We start from the raw sequence: 15,701 nt of genomic DNA, 5'->3' as shown, positions 1-15,701 counted from the left end.
TCAAGCAGACTAATGGGTATTTTTCAAATCAAATGAGATCAGGCCAGAGGTGCTGTAAAGAGCAAAGCTCTACAAACACAGGGGGCTGCTGCTCATCTGCTGGCAAAAGAGGAAAGAGAAACTAAAGGGAGGGGACTTTACTACTTGGTAATCCCACAGCACAGCTGTGTTCTGTGCATCTTTTGCTGTTTCCTGGGCCAAAGATTTCCTCTACAGATTGAGGGTCTAAGCCATGAATATATCTAAATATAAGAGTGCGGTCTGGGTAGTAGGAGCATGAACTCTCTCACTTAAAGCACATAGACTTTGAGCGAAGAAAGCAGCCACAGATGGGAAACCTTATTTCCGTATTCCTGTATGTGTCTATTGTTCTTTTACAAGTTAATGCTTAAGAAAAAAAGAAACCATTACGAAAATTCAGCAACTTCCCTGACTCCAAACGTCGTCAGCTGTCTCACTAATCTCCTTCTCACTTTGTTCTCTGCATGCCTGCAACTTAATTATATTTAATAACTACCCACTCAGAATGTATTGATGAGTTACACCACTTAAAAATAAATGAAAAGATTATACAATATTTTGAACCTACCATAGTTTCCTACTAAACTATGTCAAATACTATACTATATCATATTTACTGGGTACCAACAGTCTATTAAACTGTTCCTAAAATCAAGACACAGACTTTCTCTTGTGGTTGAGATAGCTCTTCCATCTATCTATGCCCACTGAATAGCTTATAAACAATTTATAGTATGCTAAGTAGTTCCTAAACAAAGCAACTTATTTTGCATATCCTATGCAAAGTATATTTGCTTACCTGTTCTGGCTTCTTCCTCTCTCCCCTCACCCCCTGAGAAGACGCGGTCTTACTTTATAGTCCAGGCCTCACATGAACATACGACATGTGGCTTATGCTGGCCTTGAATTCATGGCGGTCTTTCTGCCTCCTGAATGTTGAAATTATAGGCAGGAGCCACCATGCCTACCTGACTTTTTCTTTCCTTTTTTCCCTCTTTGAGACAGGGCCTCTCTACATAGACCTGGCCACCTTGACACTTACTATGTAGATCAGGCTGGCCTTGAGTTCACTGAAATTCACCTGCCTCTGCCTCTCAAATGCTGGGATTAAAGGTGTGTGCCATATATCTTCAATTTGAAAGCCTCAGGGACAGAAAAAAATTCTTATGTTTTAATCTCTTATTCAGAAGGGTCAGCTTTGTTTGCTAGAATTAAGAAATTAATATTTGAAAAACAGAGATAATTCATAGTGAAAAGACCTTTTTGGAGAACAAACAAGTATCAATTTGCAACTAAGTTACTAGGGTATCTTGTATTTCTGTATTCTCTGAACCCAACAACTGAAGCAAAGTAGATTGGGGAAATTTGCTTTCTCAGCCTGATCTAACTTGGATACCCAGAATATACTAACTGTATTAAAAGGATAAACAATTATAAATACCCATAATGCCATTGTATTTAAAAATAAATAATAAATGAGAAATGTCTTGCAAATTTCGGCTTTTCCACTGGGAAGCAGCTGTTATTCTGATCTAGTTACTATTTGGTGTACCACTTTATCATTCAACCACATTTCATTATTTCACAGGTGCAAATTTCGGCTTTTCCACTGGGAAGCAGCTGTTATTCTGATCTAGTTACTATTTAGTGTACCACTTTGTCATTCAACCACATTTCATTATTTCACAGGTCCTTAGAGTAGCACCTAGTCTTAGTTAAAAGATTAGCATAGCCCATCTCGTGGTGAAGAAAAGAGAACACAAAAATGATTACTTTTTTTGCCAAAAATCAGAGTTGAAAGGAATATATTGGAGCTCTGTGGCTATGGAAGCAGATGTTGCTCGTTCAATCCTGTGTGCACAGAACTCTGTGAGTGGCTTTAAAAATCAGAATCTGACATCAACAAGCATGAAACATCCCAGGAAAAGTGTGGAGGGGCAAGGTGTGCTGCCCACAAGTCGTGGGAGCTTCCTAGTTAAATTGGTGTGCTTCTGGTGACATGAGATTTCTGCACCTCTCTGCACATACACATGCAGAAAGGTTTTTAAAGCAGTGTATCCGAAATTCTAGTGGTCCCATTTTTTAAATTAGAAATAAGTTTTTTTTTCTTTAAGAAAAGTGATTGTCCTTTTAAAAGACAATAACCTAACAACTTCTGAAAAGGCTGGGGTGATTAACTCGGGAAAATCGGATCCCTGGAGGACCGCATAATGAGCAGACCCAGGACAGGAAAAGTAAAAGGTGAATCTAAATGTGGGCAGTGGGGGGTGACCACGATCCTTTGTTGAGGGCAGGTGTCCAAGGATAGGGCAACAGCAAATTCCACCCTACCACCCCAACCCCCACTACAATTATAAGGAAGGAGTACAAGCAAATCAGCATGTTTTTCTTTCTTTCATTTAAAACAATGATCTCTGCTTGTCCACCACTGTGGTTGTAATTAAAATCTTAATTCTTCCCTGTCTACTAAAGCCACTTGCAGGAGCCCTGGAAGCAAAGCGGTCTGATAATTCTGTAGTAATCAGGCATGGCATCTTCAAAACAGATGTGCTTGTTTTCTTTTGCAATCTCTCTCTCTCTCTCTCTCTCTCTCTCTCTCTCTCTCTCTCTCTCTCTCACACACACACACACACACGCACACACACACACAATTTTGTTCCTTGCAATGATGTCTTTCAGTAGGCAGACTAGAAATGCAAACCCCACCTCAAAGTGTCCCTGTGAAAACATGACATTACTAACATCGAGAAAAGAAACAGACTTTAAATCCAAGATTTTAAAATTGAATCCTTTTTTCAATAATGGCGATAACTATTTGGGAAAAAAAATGAAACATAAAGCAACAACAAAAACAGAGGAAAGAAACAAAACCCCAAAAGGACAAAACAACGCACAGCCACTTGTAAGAGCACACTGCTGGCTTTGGTGTGCCTGCTCTATCCTGAGTGCAGTGACTGCACAATTTGATTCTTTATTAGAAAATGGGTTCAACTCTTTTGATTATCTAGGAATATGAAGGTCTGTTCACACTGTGGCATACTGACAAGCTTAGCCAAATGAGACAAGACAATCCCCAACCCCCCACCTTCCAATTTTACTTTTATGTATCAAAAGCAGGGCATTATAGTTAGAGTGAGGTTCCTAAGGAATATAATGATAAAATCACATAATTTATGTGGTTACTTGAAAAAGAATCTTTCAATCTTTAGAAGTATGGGCCCTTCTGACCTGGCATTCTATTGGGTTTGTCTGACAACAAGAGGTGAAAGAATTCTGTGGCTCCATTGTCTCAACAGTGGGATCTAAGACAACACTGCAGGGCTCGTCAGAGAGGTTTATGAGCCTGCAATTCAAAGAGATTAAAAGGAAAATCTACAGCGATTCATTCGCACTGACGAATAACATTAAATAACTATTAGCAGCTCGGTTCAGCCAAGCTCACCAGAGCTCTCGCTGAGTCATTCACAGCCTTCTAAAGAGGGAAAGTTTCTTCAGCCCCATTTGGGAATCAATAAATATTTCTTACTTCTTCTAAGACAATGGAATTCCAGTCTTTAAAACCTTCTTCCTAATGATAGTCAAATTTCTAAAGCAACCCTTTAATATCCAAATAATTACATTTCTAATCCCACGAAAATTTCTAACCGAAGCTACAATATATTAAAAAAAAAGAAAGAAAGAAAGAAAAGAAAAAGGAAGAAAGAAAAGAAAAACCAGTAAGTAAAAATTTAAAACAGCAGCAACCGGAAACTCTGGAAGAGGGCTCACACTGCTCACTAGGAAACTCTGGGAGAGGGCTCACACTGCTCACTAGGAAACTCTGGGAGAGGGCTCACACTGCTCACTAGGAAACTCTGGGAGAGGGCTCACACTGCTCACTAGGAAACTCTGGGAGAGGGCTCACACTGTTCACTAGGAAACTCTGGGAGAGGGCTCACACTGTTCACTAGGCTGAGGTGTTTCAAAGTCTCACTCAACTGAATAATGGCCAAGAGATCAAGTGCACCCACAGGCCTGTCTGTCCCATTCATGTGTCATTTATTCCAAGGGCCATCACCCCCAAATGCTCTCATGGAGAAATTATTCTACTACTTTTCTGGTGATGCAGTCAAAGGCTTAAGTATACTGTTCCAGTTCTAAGACTTGTGTATGTACATACAGAGAACCCAACACCAGTGTTGCCCTCTGGTTCTAGCTCCACATTCTCTATCTTTACTCAAGTTGTTTGATTTTAAAATCATATCACTTTAAAAAGCATTTCACTATAGAGATTTCCCACCGAGGAAGACGAATCTGTCCTGGTTGTTATATTGCTATTCTTGGTCTCTGATAAGGGGCTGAGAAATGGGCAACATTGACTTGAAAATTAAAGTCACAATTGCAATGTTTTCCACTCCAAAGAAAAGAAATTAAGGGTGGAGTTTTTGCAAAACATGCACCTGGGCTGGGTGCACACCTGTTACTCTGGCGTTCTGGCAGCTGAGTCAAAAGGCAAGGGGCTCAAGGGCACACCAGGCACAAAGTGAGGTCCCATGGGAAGTAGGGGAGGGAGGGCAAGAAGGGATAAGGTAAGTGCAAATGAAACACTAAAGCTCGATTCCTATGCTTTACCATGAAATGGATACAACAACAGCAGACACAGGCCCAGTCTCTTCTCCAGATCGTCAGAACTCCTCATCTCTGACTAGTAAGATTCAAGGATGGTGGACCATACACTAGTTGTACGAAACCTGGAAGCCAGATACTCTAAGACTAGAGAAAGTGTCTTGGAATCCCTTGTTGTCACTAGCTGTATGACCCTGGTGAAATTAGCTAACCACGAGAAGGTTTGACTGCCCCTGGAAACAGGTAATGCTATCGCCCTCACAAGGTATTGAAACAATATTTAAAAGGCAATTACCACAGCTGCAGTGTGTAAAAATAGTGACTATTTTAACTGCTATTATCTTATAATTTTACTACTAAACTCTGTATCAGAACACAAGAAAATAAGGAAAACCCAGTCCACTGGTAGTGAGGAAGCTTCAAGTTCCAGTGTAGCGAGGCAGCAACTCTGACCTCATCTGGTTTCATAACAGCTGCCAGTCCCACTAAAACTGATTTATTATTATCGAAACATACATACGTACATAACATATGGGGATGGGAAAATTGACAGGGAGAAGCCAAGAAATTTCTGTCCCATTTAAATTTCAGATAAAGGCTGCTCTGGAGTAATTATAAAAATTGCAAAATTGCAGACAACAAAAGCTGTATGGACTAAAATGTCAAGGACCATGGGAGAATACAGCAGCACAGAATGTCACGGCTATGGTGGGGACCAGGCCAAGAGCTACAGTGTGAGAAGGACTACCAGACTGTGGGGAGGAAATGAATACACAGGAAAAGGAGCACCATACAAACAAGAAATGCCACCTGACCTTCCGCAACCACTGGTGGGAAGCAGAGCAAGGCCAGCTCAAGTCTAAAGAAGAAACTAAAGAAAGACACTAGCTGCTCTTGGTTTTGACACACCAACGTCAGCTGGGTCAAGTAATCAGACAGGACTGGGGGAGCGGTTAAAGTTGGAAGTAGGATCTCCTAAAGCCTCACATCAGTCCTGCTAAGTCAGGCTCTCCAAAGGTGTTCACTCACAGCACATGACAACGATGTTTCTGCCTGTAGGCTTTTAATTATTTGTAACTAATTTTGTTAGTAATTTTGAATACAAAATTAATAACAAATAAGCTTAAAATACTTTTCATGATAAAAATAGTTATTTGCATTCATGTGAAAGTAAACTATTTTGAGTGACAAAGAGATGAGGCGGGACCCTCGTGGACAGTTCATCTGCGCTCTCTACCCTCGTAAGAGGCCGGGCCCAGCTGTCCAGATGGATTTTCTGCATCACCTCACATACTTATTTTCCCAGAAACAGTCAGCTAAAAAACAAACCTCTCGATGCTTATCTACAGGTTCTTACCTGAAGCAAATTTTTACGGTCAATTTTGAAATTCCTAAAATCAAACTGAACTCCTAAGCTGACTAACTTACGTATTTTATAAGGGTCAGCTTCAGGACATAATTTACACAATTATCTACTGGCCTCAAGTTATTAGTACTAGCAGTCCCAATTTATATTATTTACATTTAAGAGCACATTTCCCCGTTTCTCATAAACCATCTTAAACATAAAGGCTTATTTCAAAAAAAATATTCCAATTTTACACTTGAGATTTAGTGATTTGAATACATGACTATCTGTGGAGCTTAAAGATTCATTCCTCATTGGTTCAAGATTTACTTCCTTATCTTCCATTTTCAAATATTCATCCTAATAAAGAAATGAAGTGAATTATATAATAAAACATCAGGAACGACTTGCTAATATCTAGCAAAGAGCAGCATCTTAGTGTATGCTCTGCCAACCCTCCGGCCAGGCTGCTCAGGCAGCTATACACTTGTGCGCTTGGCAGGATGAAGGCACACCATGGCCAAAACAGTTACCCACACTAACAGAACAAGACGCACTCTAATACTGAAGAGTCCAAGAAGAAAAATATAAAAATGTAGATTCCAAAAATAAGAATGTAAAAAGATAAATATAAAGTTGTAAGTCCAGGAGAATGAGCACAGACCGTCAGCAGCTGTCTCGTCAGCTTGAGGATTAACTGTTAACAGTGGGTTACTCCGCTTTACAACCCATAGCTCTGTTTACAAGGCCAAAGCATCTCTCTGCAAACTGAGAGCTAGCCTACGGATAAGAGCTGAGTCAACTTTTAGGAAACAGATATATGACCTCTGGGTTACGCATTATCCCAGCTATGTGAAACTGGCAGCATCGTAGGGGAGAGCACAGCTTCAGTGAACACTGCCTGGAAGTACCAAGGAAGACAATAGATTACTAATTTAACTGAAAAACTCCGTTAATGGAGATTGGAAAATAAGGCAATCTGTATCAGAGTTTTACCTTGAGATTGTAAAAATTCCTTTGTTCAGACCTAATGCTTGGTGCCCCTTCTATAAAAAGATGGGTTCAGAAACCGGCCTTTTGCCACAGCCTAACAAACACCATCTCTGGCTATAGTCTCAGCTAGCTGATAAGCTTCTGTGCCCTGCGGTGTTTTTTTGTTTTGTTTTGTTTTGTTATTTTTAAGGTTTGGTTAAAAGCTTCTGGTTTTCCTGGAATCTTGTTTCTGGAATAAAGTTTGCTTCTGCTTTATTAGACCACCCTGGACCCAACAATATGGTATCAACAGGGATTCCAAACACAACTCACTTTTTTTTAAGTATTACTTCATCTGATCAACTGCATTTGTAAGTTTGCTCCTCTTCAGATAACAGAGAAATAACTCCTAGTTGTGCCATCTGTAGAGCCACTGAGATATTGAGATATGTGCAACAGAACACGACAAAGCTCTTTTATTCCCATGAAATACTTGCTGTTTATTCTGATGTGTTTAATACGCGAGAAAACTCTCCCAATAAGACTTATAAAGACACCAAAATCTTTCTGATAGCATTGTTTATGTGAAGATTTTACACATCTTGAAAGAATTCTTTCTCCAAGTGTGCAAAGTCTGCTCTTGGATCTTTCCAGGGGATTCTGCAGGCAGCTTTAGAGCCATCTTTATGGCTGGAACTAATTGGTCAATTTTACTAGTTACCATCACTTTCAAAATGCCAAGAATAAAGACACAGAAAGGAGGGGAAATATGTTTTACTTAAGGCTCTCTTCCCTACTATCACATGTTCTTCATTAGAAATAGCCCATTCAGGGCTGGAGAGATGGCTCAGAGGTTAAGAGCACTGACTGCTCTACCAGAGGTCCTGAGTTCAATTCCCAGCAACCACATGGTGGCTCACAACCATCTGTAATGAGATCTGATGCCCTCTACTGGCCTATAGGATATATGTAAGCAGAATATTGTATATAATAAATAAATCTTTAAAAAAAAAAAAAAGAAAGAAAGAAATAGCCCATTCAGTAGTCTCCTTTGAGAAGTAAACAATATGGATGCCAAGGGTCCTTTAAATTAGCTTCTGGATACATCTAAGGCTGTGGCAATACTGATGAGATTCTTCTTAAAATAGAGTAACACTCTGAGCTCGGAGTTATGGAAGAGCATTGATCATCAGTCAACGGAGCAAGGACAGCTTAAGCATACGCCGCAAGTCAATGGCAGGTAGGCAATCAAGACTCTTAACACTGCAAAAAGGAAGCTTACAATAGCCGTTGCCACATGCAAAGAGCTCTGTACTACCACAGCTATTTCCATGTCCCCAGGGGTGACCCAGAAAAACTGAGTGCTCTGACCTGGTTTTAACAATTCTTCCTTTTACTATCCTAAAATGATCAAATTAGTACCCTCAAAGGTTTTCCTTATATCAAATCTAAATCCTGTTAAATATTTGAGTCCATTTCATTTATTCATGAGTAAAAAGAAATTAGTGTCAGTGTTCAAACCAGGTTTATCACAAGAGTTTTGAAAGGCAGTTCTGGAATAAAAGGTTTAAATATAGCCAGTCACACTTAGATATGAGAGCTCTCTACAGCAGGCCAGTGGCCATTTAAAATTGGAACACAGCATTTACGTCCAGAACCTCTGATGAAGAACATGCTTGTGTTACATCTGAGGTACTCAGACGTCATAAAAGATGTACATCTACTGTCTTAAAACAGCTACATTTAGTAATCACTTACCTAAAGAAATAGCAAAGCAAACAGACATATAAATTCAGGACTATTTAATCTGAATCATAATTTTTTCAACTTTATTGTGATCTTATCAATTACCTATAAAATCTCCCTATGATACTGTAGGCTATAAAAGCTAAGTTATTAAAAGCTTAAAACTGCACACTCAAAGCTCAAAAAAATGCATAATCCTAGGAACTTCTTAGGCTCTACCAAGTATTTACAGTCACAGTGTCTTTTAAACCTCCCCTCATGCAATTCTGAGCTCATTTTAAATCACTTTCCCACTTCTTTCCATTTTTGAGTTTACCCTACTGCATGCCACAGAAAAAGGTCATACTTCATAATGTTTGCTCTTCTCTTACCCTTTGGAAAGTACATCTTCAGCCAGTTTTACTCATATAATCTTTATGGTGTACAGGCTCAAGTGGCAAAACTGCAGACACTACACATACATGTCATACACGCTTTATTTCATACATATGAAATTTTGCCTGTGTGTGTGTGTGTGTGCGCGCGCGCGCGCCACGTGCATGCCTGGTTCCTGCCCACAGAGGCCAGAAGTGACCATTGGATCCATGGAACTGGAGTTATAGATAGTTATGAGCTGCTATATGGGTGCTGGGAATTGAACCCAGGTCCTCTGGAAGAGCAGGCAGTGCTCTCAACTCCTGAGTCATCCCTCCAGTCCCTGTCCTATAGTCCTTAAGGTACGGTTTTGTGTAAATTCTTCTTAAGCAAACTGTATTCCACATTAGTAAGGACTGATAAAACATGAAGAAATAACATCAGAGAACTTACACCAACAGAGCTCTGTGATTTTATGGGGCTGGACAGCTCACACTCAGTATTATGTTATACTTAAATGCACTCGCTTCCACACAGTCAGGAACTTGCCAGGAGAACCCTGTTTATAAGGATGAACCTATGGACAGAGTTTGTTTTTGAATGAAGGTACCTCTACATTCTTTCTACCAGAAATAAAATTTTATTAAAGAGATATATAGCCGGGCAGTGGTGGTGCACGCCTTTAATCCCAGCACTCGGGAGGCAGAGGCAGGCGGATCTCTGTGAGTTCGAGACCAGCCTGGTCTACAAGAGCTAGTTCCACGACAGGCTCCAAAACCACAGAGAAACCCTGTCTCGAAACCCCCCCCCCCAAAAAAAAGAAATATATATATAGAAGACCAGATATTTAAGTCACATTTGAAAACCAAAGCAAATCCCTTTGAAAAGGAAAATTCACCAGGACCTAATAGTAAAAAACAAAAACAAAAAAATCATAACACTGGCCTTTTAAAAAGTAGAGAATGCCCAGATAAGATCAGTAATAAAAGTAAACAGTATTACAAACAAGGCTGGATCTGGCATGGTGGCATGTGCCTGTAGTCCCACTACTCAGAGAGCAGTCTGGAGAATCGCTGCAAGTCTAAGTCCAGCCTGGGCATATGGCGAGTTTGACAGCAGCCTAGGCTACAAAGAAAGACCTTGTCTCAAAAAACAGAAATGAGAAAAATCAAATATCACAAGCGTATGACAAACTGAAAAAGAAATATATATTTACAGTGGTACTGCTGCATCTGACAGAATGGGTTTCTACAAACACTGGCTGCATCCTATAATGTTACATTTAGAAATAAAGCCTTGCTTCTCAAATCAACCTGTCACAATCTTAGCAAGCCTTAAGTTCATTTGGTGAGGTAGATAGTGTGCCGGTGTTAGCATGGGAGGGATCTATTAATCAGCTAAGGACCGTGAGTTCCTATCAGCACATCTCGGTGCTGAGCCTGGGGTGCTATTGGGGAGAGGCAACTCAGTGTTTGTCCTACAGGCTGTACCCGATGATTGGCTCACCACATTAGCAGTATGGTGCTTACTGAAAGTCTAGATATGAGGCTGAGGAACTCCTGTCCCAAGGCCAGTGCTGAAAGACAGCCTATCACTTCGTGTAAGACAGTTCATGTGTGACAAACCTGACCTACATTCTCCTTTCTTTCTCCCAACAGCTTGTCACTGTTGTAAGGAGCTATTTTCAAAAGGCAAAAAGAAATGACCTTTAAAATTATTTAAGCAATGTTCATTCGTAAGGCACCATTGACAGCAGTCTCATAAAGAGTAAGTCATCACGAAACCTACCTTAAAACAAAGGGCACAGGCAGCGAGTAACTAGGAGCCAACCTGAGTAACAGCTTCCGGCAGATGATCACGACTACAGGAAATCATCTTCCAGGTACCGCACTTAAGATTGTAATGCGTACATATATAAGTTTAGTAACAAGTAGCTCTAAGGATATAATGCATATTAATTTGGGGTATAAATTGGCCGTTTTTAGTAGTTTACAGAAAGCACCTACACTTTATAGATGTTAACTTCTTAACAGACACAATGATCACTACTAAGAACAGGACGGAAGTAAAAACAACGATGGGGCGAGGAGCAGTGACGGCAATAACGATGCGAATGCTGGGAAACGCTCCACAGGTGTGGCTTGCACACTGTGCTTCCAAGAGCTGTCCATGGCTTTGTCTCTGCACCACAAGTACCTACCATGCCGCTGCAGGTCATACAGTTTTTTGGTTTCTTCATTCCCTAGAATTTTCCATGCTTGATCAATTTCAATGAACTTCTGCATACATTCCTCCATTGTTCCTGCTGGCGCATCTGCACTTTGTTTATCTGGATGATACTGCCAATCAAAAATAAGGGCAGTTAGTAGAGTTGAGTGGGGTAGGTTTAAGACAAACAAACAAACAAAACAGTCATAAACCTGAGTTTTAGTTAAGAAGATGGAAAGTGAGATGCCAAGTGAGACAAAACAACAGTGTTGGGCACAGGAGACAACTGCCAGGTGAATCAGACCACTGCTGTAACTGCAGATCCACCAGTGACATGATCTGTCACAACGTGCAAAGACAGCATTCTCTAGATAATCTGCTCACGGAATCACTGGTCTCATAGACAATTTACCTACAGAAGGTGACTCACACAAACAAATTGGTACATGCAGAGCAGCAGGACCTGAGAAAGGAAGACCACAAACCACACAGATGAAGACTTCCTTATGTAATGGATTTCAGTGTAGATAAAAGTCCAAAATAGACAAGGATGCTTTTGTTATGAAATTATACAACTCTAACTTAAAACACACCTATAGAAACACAAGACTTTTCATATTCTTCTCAGCCCTGAAGTTTTCATAGTTTCTAGGCCACATTTGTAAAGAACTTGATAAAACATTCCAATATAAATTCATTAAATATCTTTCTCAAATGAAGTTTCTAACTCTAAGAAATTTTTAGTAATGTTTTTAATATATATAGTATTTTGTCAAAACCAGAAAATTCTGCCCAAGTCATAACTGGGAAATGCGAACTGCGATGTGGGTTACTGGGAACCTCACCTACCCTACTTTCCCCTCCTTTTCTCTTTAGTTCTCCTGTCTCTGATATTTAACAAGCTCTCAGCAAACAAATGAAGAAAGATTAAATTTAGGACATTTCACTTAAAATAATATGCGGGTGACAATGCAGATGCTCAGATGGGTAACTTTTTCATTCCCAAGTAAATAAGAAACCATTAGACAGCACTATTTAAAATCTTTCAAGCAGTAATTATTAAGTTTTATCAAACATACTATAGAATACATTTGAATTTCAAAGATAAACCTAGCAATTGTCTTGTTTTATTTTTCAACTCATTTCAATAAAACAGGCAAATAACCATTCCTATATTTCATAACATACGGATGTAGACAGCTCACCAAGTAATGGAACTAACAGATTCTTTCTCTGACTTCCTAACACTAAAAGGGCAGAAGATCTTACAAGTACCCTCACTTTTCATTCGAGTTGCCAAATTCAAATTTGCACAGCAAATCATGCTAACATGAGGCTAGATAGCTTTAATTCCCATTGAATTCAGAAGGTATGTAAGTTTAATATTTTTAAACTGTGACTTTAACAATGGATGTGTTGTCATGGTAACCTTGCCCACACTGCTGCTGATCCTTATCAGTAAAGTCAAAGGGATTCTGCTATTTGGTTAAACAGAAGAACTAGTAAACAAGGAGCAACTAAGGGAAACAAGGGCAAACAAGGAGAACTAAATTTCTGCTTTAGTCAACTTTTCTCTTCATGCCAAATTCATCAGTTATTAGCAGTCACATACCTAAGCTAACTGCTCTAACTACTGTGGGAAAGAAAGTCTTGCTGGCCGTTGTGGTATAAGCCTTTATCCAAGCACTTGGTAGGCAAAGGCAGGCAGATCTTTGTGAGTTCCAGGGCAGCCTGGTCTACAGAGGACGACCAAGGCCACCTTGAAATCCACGGTGAATTCAAAACTAGACTAGACTAGATAGTAAGACCCCACTTAAAAAACCAAGAAGAAAATTTTAAAAGTTTACATGTGGAAACATTTAATATCAGCATGTTTTAAGTATTAAATAATGCTCTAGAGATGCCACTGGAAGCTTTTAGAGGAAGAGCAGTGCAGATTAAAAGCCAGGTAGTTTCTAACAGACCACTACAGGAAGCCTATTTGATTGACCTGATCACGCACCAATGTGATGGAGAGAATTCTACAAAAACAGGAACTAACTCCTGCTGCTCCAAACTGAAAGGTAAAATTAACCTGTACTATTAGTTCTTCAATAGTCAAAATGAGATCCAATCTTCTTCTATCTTGGCATTTTCCGACTATTTCTGAAATGGAGAGCTTCTCTTCTGAAGCCTGTACTACTAGAATTCAACATGATTCTACAGAAGCCAGTTAATGATACAGTCTATTAAAATAACAATAATCCCAAGAACTGGCAAATGGGATTCCAGGAAATAAAGCTTCTGCACAGTAAAGAAGACAATCACTATAGAAACTAAGATTGTAGTCCTGAACTCATACTGTGATACAAGAGATCGGTGGAATAAAACATCTAGAAATAATCATACATACGGTCAACAGACTCTGAAAAGGTGTGCAATGCAGTGAGGAAAGGCGAGTGTTCCAGTTAGCATTCTGTGACTGTAACAAGCATCTGAGATAAATCAGCTTATACAGAAGGAAGGTTTGTTTTGGCTCTCAGTTTTGAAGATTGAGGTCCATGATGAGCTGCACCTATTGCTTTGGGCCTGCAGTAGCAGATTATACCACAGTCTGAGCATGTGGCAAGTGAGGCTTTTGGTAGTCAAAAGGCAATGGTCAGCAATCCAGTATTCCCTTCGAGGGCATGCACTAACTTTTCAAATAAGTACGACCTCCTAAAGGTTTTACCATTACCCAAGAGCACAACCTGGGACCTAGGCATCAACATGTGCGCCTCCAAGAAACATTCCAGAGCCAAACTATAGCTGTTTTTATGCATCGAATGGCTCTTTAATGAGTAGATATCCACATGAAAAACACAGCTTCAGTGAATATCTTGTTCTTAACACAAAAAGTAATTCAGGATGAATCAGAGACATAAACATAAAACACAGAGCCAGGTGATTCCAGTCCATGCCAGGCAAAAGGCAGAGAATCACAAGCTGCAGGCCAGCACAGCCTTCATAGAGAGACCCTTCAGTGGAAAACCAAGGGCTGAGAATGAAGCTCAGAGGTAGAGAGCGCTTAGTAAGCAATTATAAGATTGTAAGTTTAAACTCTAGAAACACAAAACATACAAACACAGACAGGCAAATAGCAACAACAAAACCATAAAGCTTCTCAAAGGAAACAAAAAGGATTACTTCTTGCCCTGGGACAGGCATAGATCACATCAAAATAAGCAGAAATATAAACTACATGGCATAAAACTGATAAGCTGAACTTTCAGCTCATCAAAACCATCGCTAAGAAAACGAATAAGGAAGACTAGGGGGAAGTACTGAGTATTCATGTGTCAAGACTTGTGTGCAGAATATACCACAGAAGAGACACAGGAGAGTGAAAGTCATGTGTGCGCTGTTGAAGGGGACAGCAGACCAGTGGAATTACCATCTACCTGAGTCAAGCTGTTCCACTCTTGGATGTTTGTGCCTAAGATAAATAATATATAAAAACACATATTCACCAAAAGGCTCATAAACAAATGTATTATCTTATTAATAAAAGCATAAAAGAACTAGAACCCATGCATGCCTACCAAAGAGAGTATGGATTCATAAATGTTCTTAAATCCTTATAACAGAATACAATTGAACAGTTAAAAGCTATGATATATTCAGAAATACAAAATGAACATATAGTGCACATTCAAATATATATAGCACATGCTATAGAATAAAACTCATATGAAATAAAAATTTTGACAAATATGTTCTATGGTGACAAAAAATAAAGTTCCTAGATAGGCATGGGTGGAAGGAATTGAGGAAAGGGGTAGAAGGAATTCATTTTAAATGAAGATGTTCTATGGGTTTTGGAGTGCTCATTACAGTAGTGAAGCTGGCCACACCAAACATGTGAGAGCTGTTCAGTTTTTCATTGAATACAGGCCTTGTATCAAAAAAAATTTTTTTCAGAAATGTCTGGATTTTAAAGAAAGAATTTAGCAAATCTCTGTAAGATGGGAAAAAAGGTGAGAAAATTCTTCTGTTATGAAAAAGGAGAAAAATGGCTAGATGTGGTGGATCAAACCTGTAATCCTAGCAAAGAGAAGGATAAAGAAGGAGGTTAGTTACACAGTGAGTTCCAGGCCAGCCTGGGGTCAGCATCACAAAGCAAAAAATAAAACAGTAAATGAAAATAGAAAAGTGATGGAGGAGGGTCATACTTTCATTGGTTAATAAAGAAACTCCTTGGCCTGATAGGTCAGAACATAGGTGGGTGGATTCGACAGAACAGAATTCTGGGAGAAAGAAAGCTGAGTCAAGCAGATGCCATGGAGCCAGCCGCTAGGTCAGACATGCTGAATCTTCCCCGGTAAGCCACCACCTCGTGGTGCTACACATATTATTAGAAATGGGTTAATCAAGATATGAGAGTTAGCTAAGAAGAGGTTAGATATAATGGGCCAAGCAGTGTTTAAAA

At 39.6% G+C, this 15,701-nt stretch overlaps 2 protein-coding genes across 3 annotated transcripts in view; one reads left to right on the top strand and one right to left on the bottom strand.

Annotated features, from left to right (window-relative positions):
• The window catches only part of Immp1l (inner mitochondrial membrane peptidase subunit 1), a 64,386-nt gene extending 53,651 nt beyond the window's left edge, over positions 1–10,735 (top strand). For both annotated transcript variants that reach the window (XM_057781579.1, XM_057781580.1), the window contains exons 8-9: positions 8,095–8,186; positions 10,705–10,735. In XM_057781579.1, coding sequence (XP_057637562.1) covers positions 8,095–8,186; positions 10,705–10,720 — 108 coding nt within the window. In that variant the 3' untranslated portion in view covers positions 10,721–10,735. The remainder of the gene's footprint in view (positions 1–8,094; positions 8,187–10,704) is intronic.
• The window catches only part of Dnajc24 (DnaJ heat shock protein family (Hsp40) member C24), a 40,716-nt gene that overhangs the window by 6,465 nt on the left and 18,550 nt on the right, over positions 1–15,701 (bottom strand). The window contains exon 3 of the mRNA XM_057781582.1: positions 11,247–11,385. Coding sequence (XP_057637565.1) covers positions 11,247–11,385 — 139 coding nt within the window. The remainder of the gene's footprint in view (positions 1–11,246; positions 11,386–15,701) is intronic.

This window comes from Chionomys nivalis, chromosome 9 (genome assembly GCF_950005125.1).
Source record: "Chionomys nivalis chromosome 9, mChiNiv1.1, whole genome shotgun sequence".
Taxonomy (NCBI): Eukaryota; Metazoa; Chordata; class Mammalia; order Rodentia; family Cricetidae; genus Chionomys; species Chionomys nivalis.
This window is presented reverse-complemented; position numbering and strand designations above follow the sequence as displayed.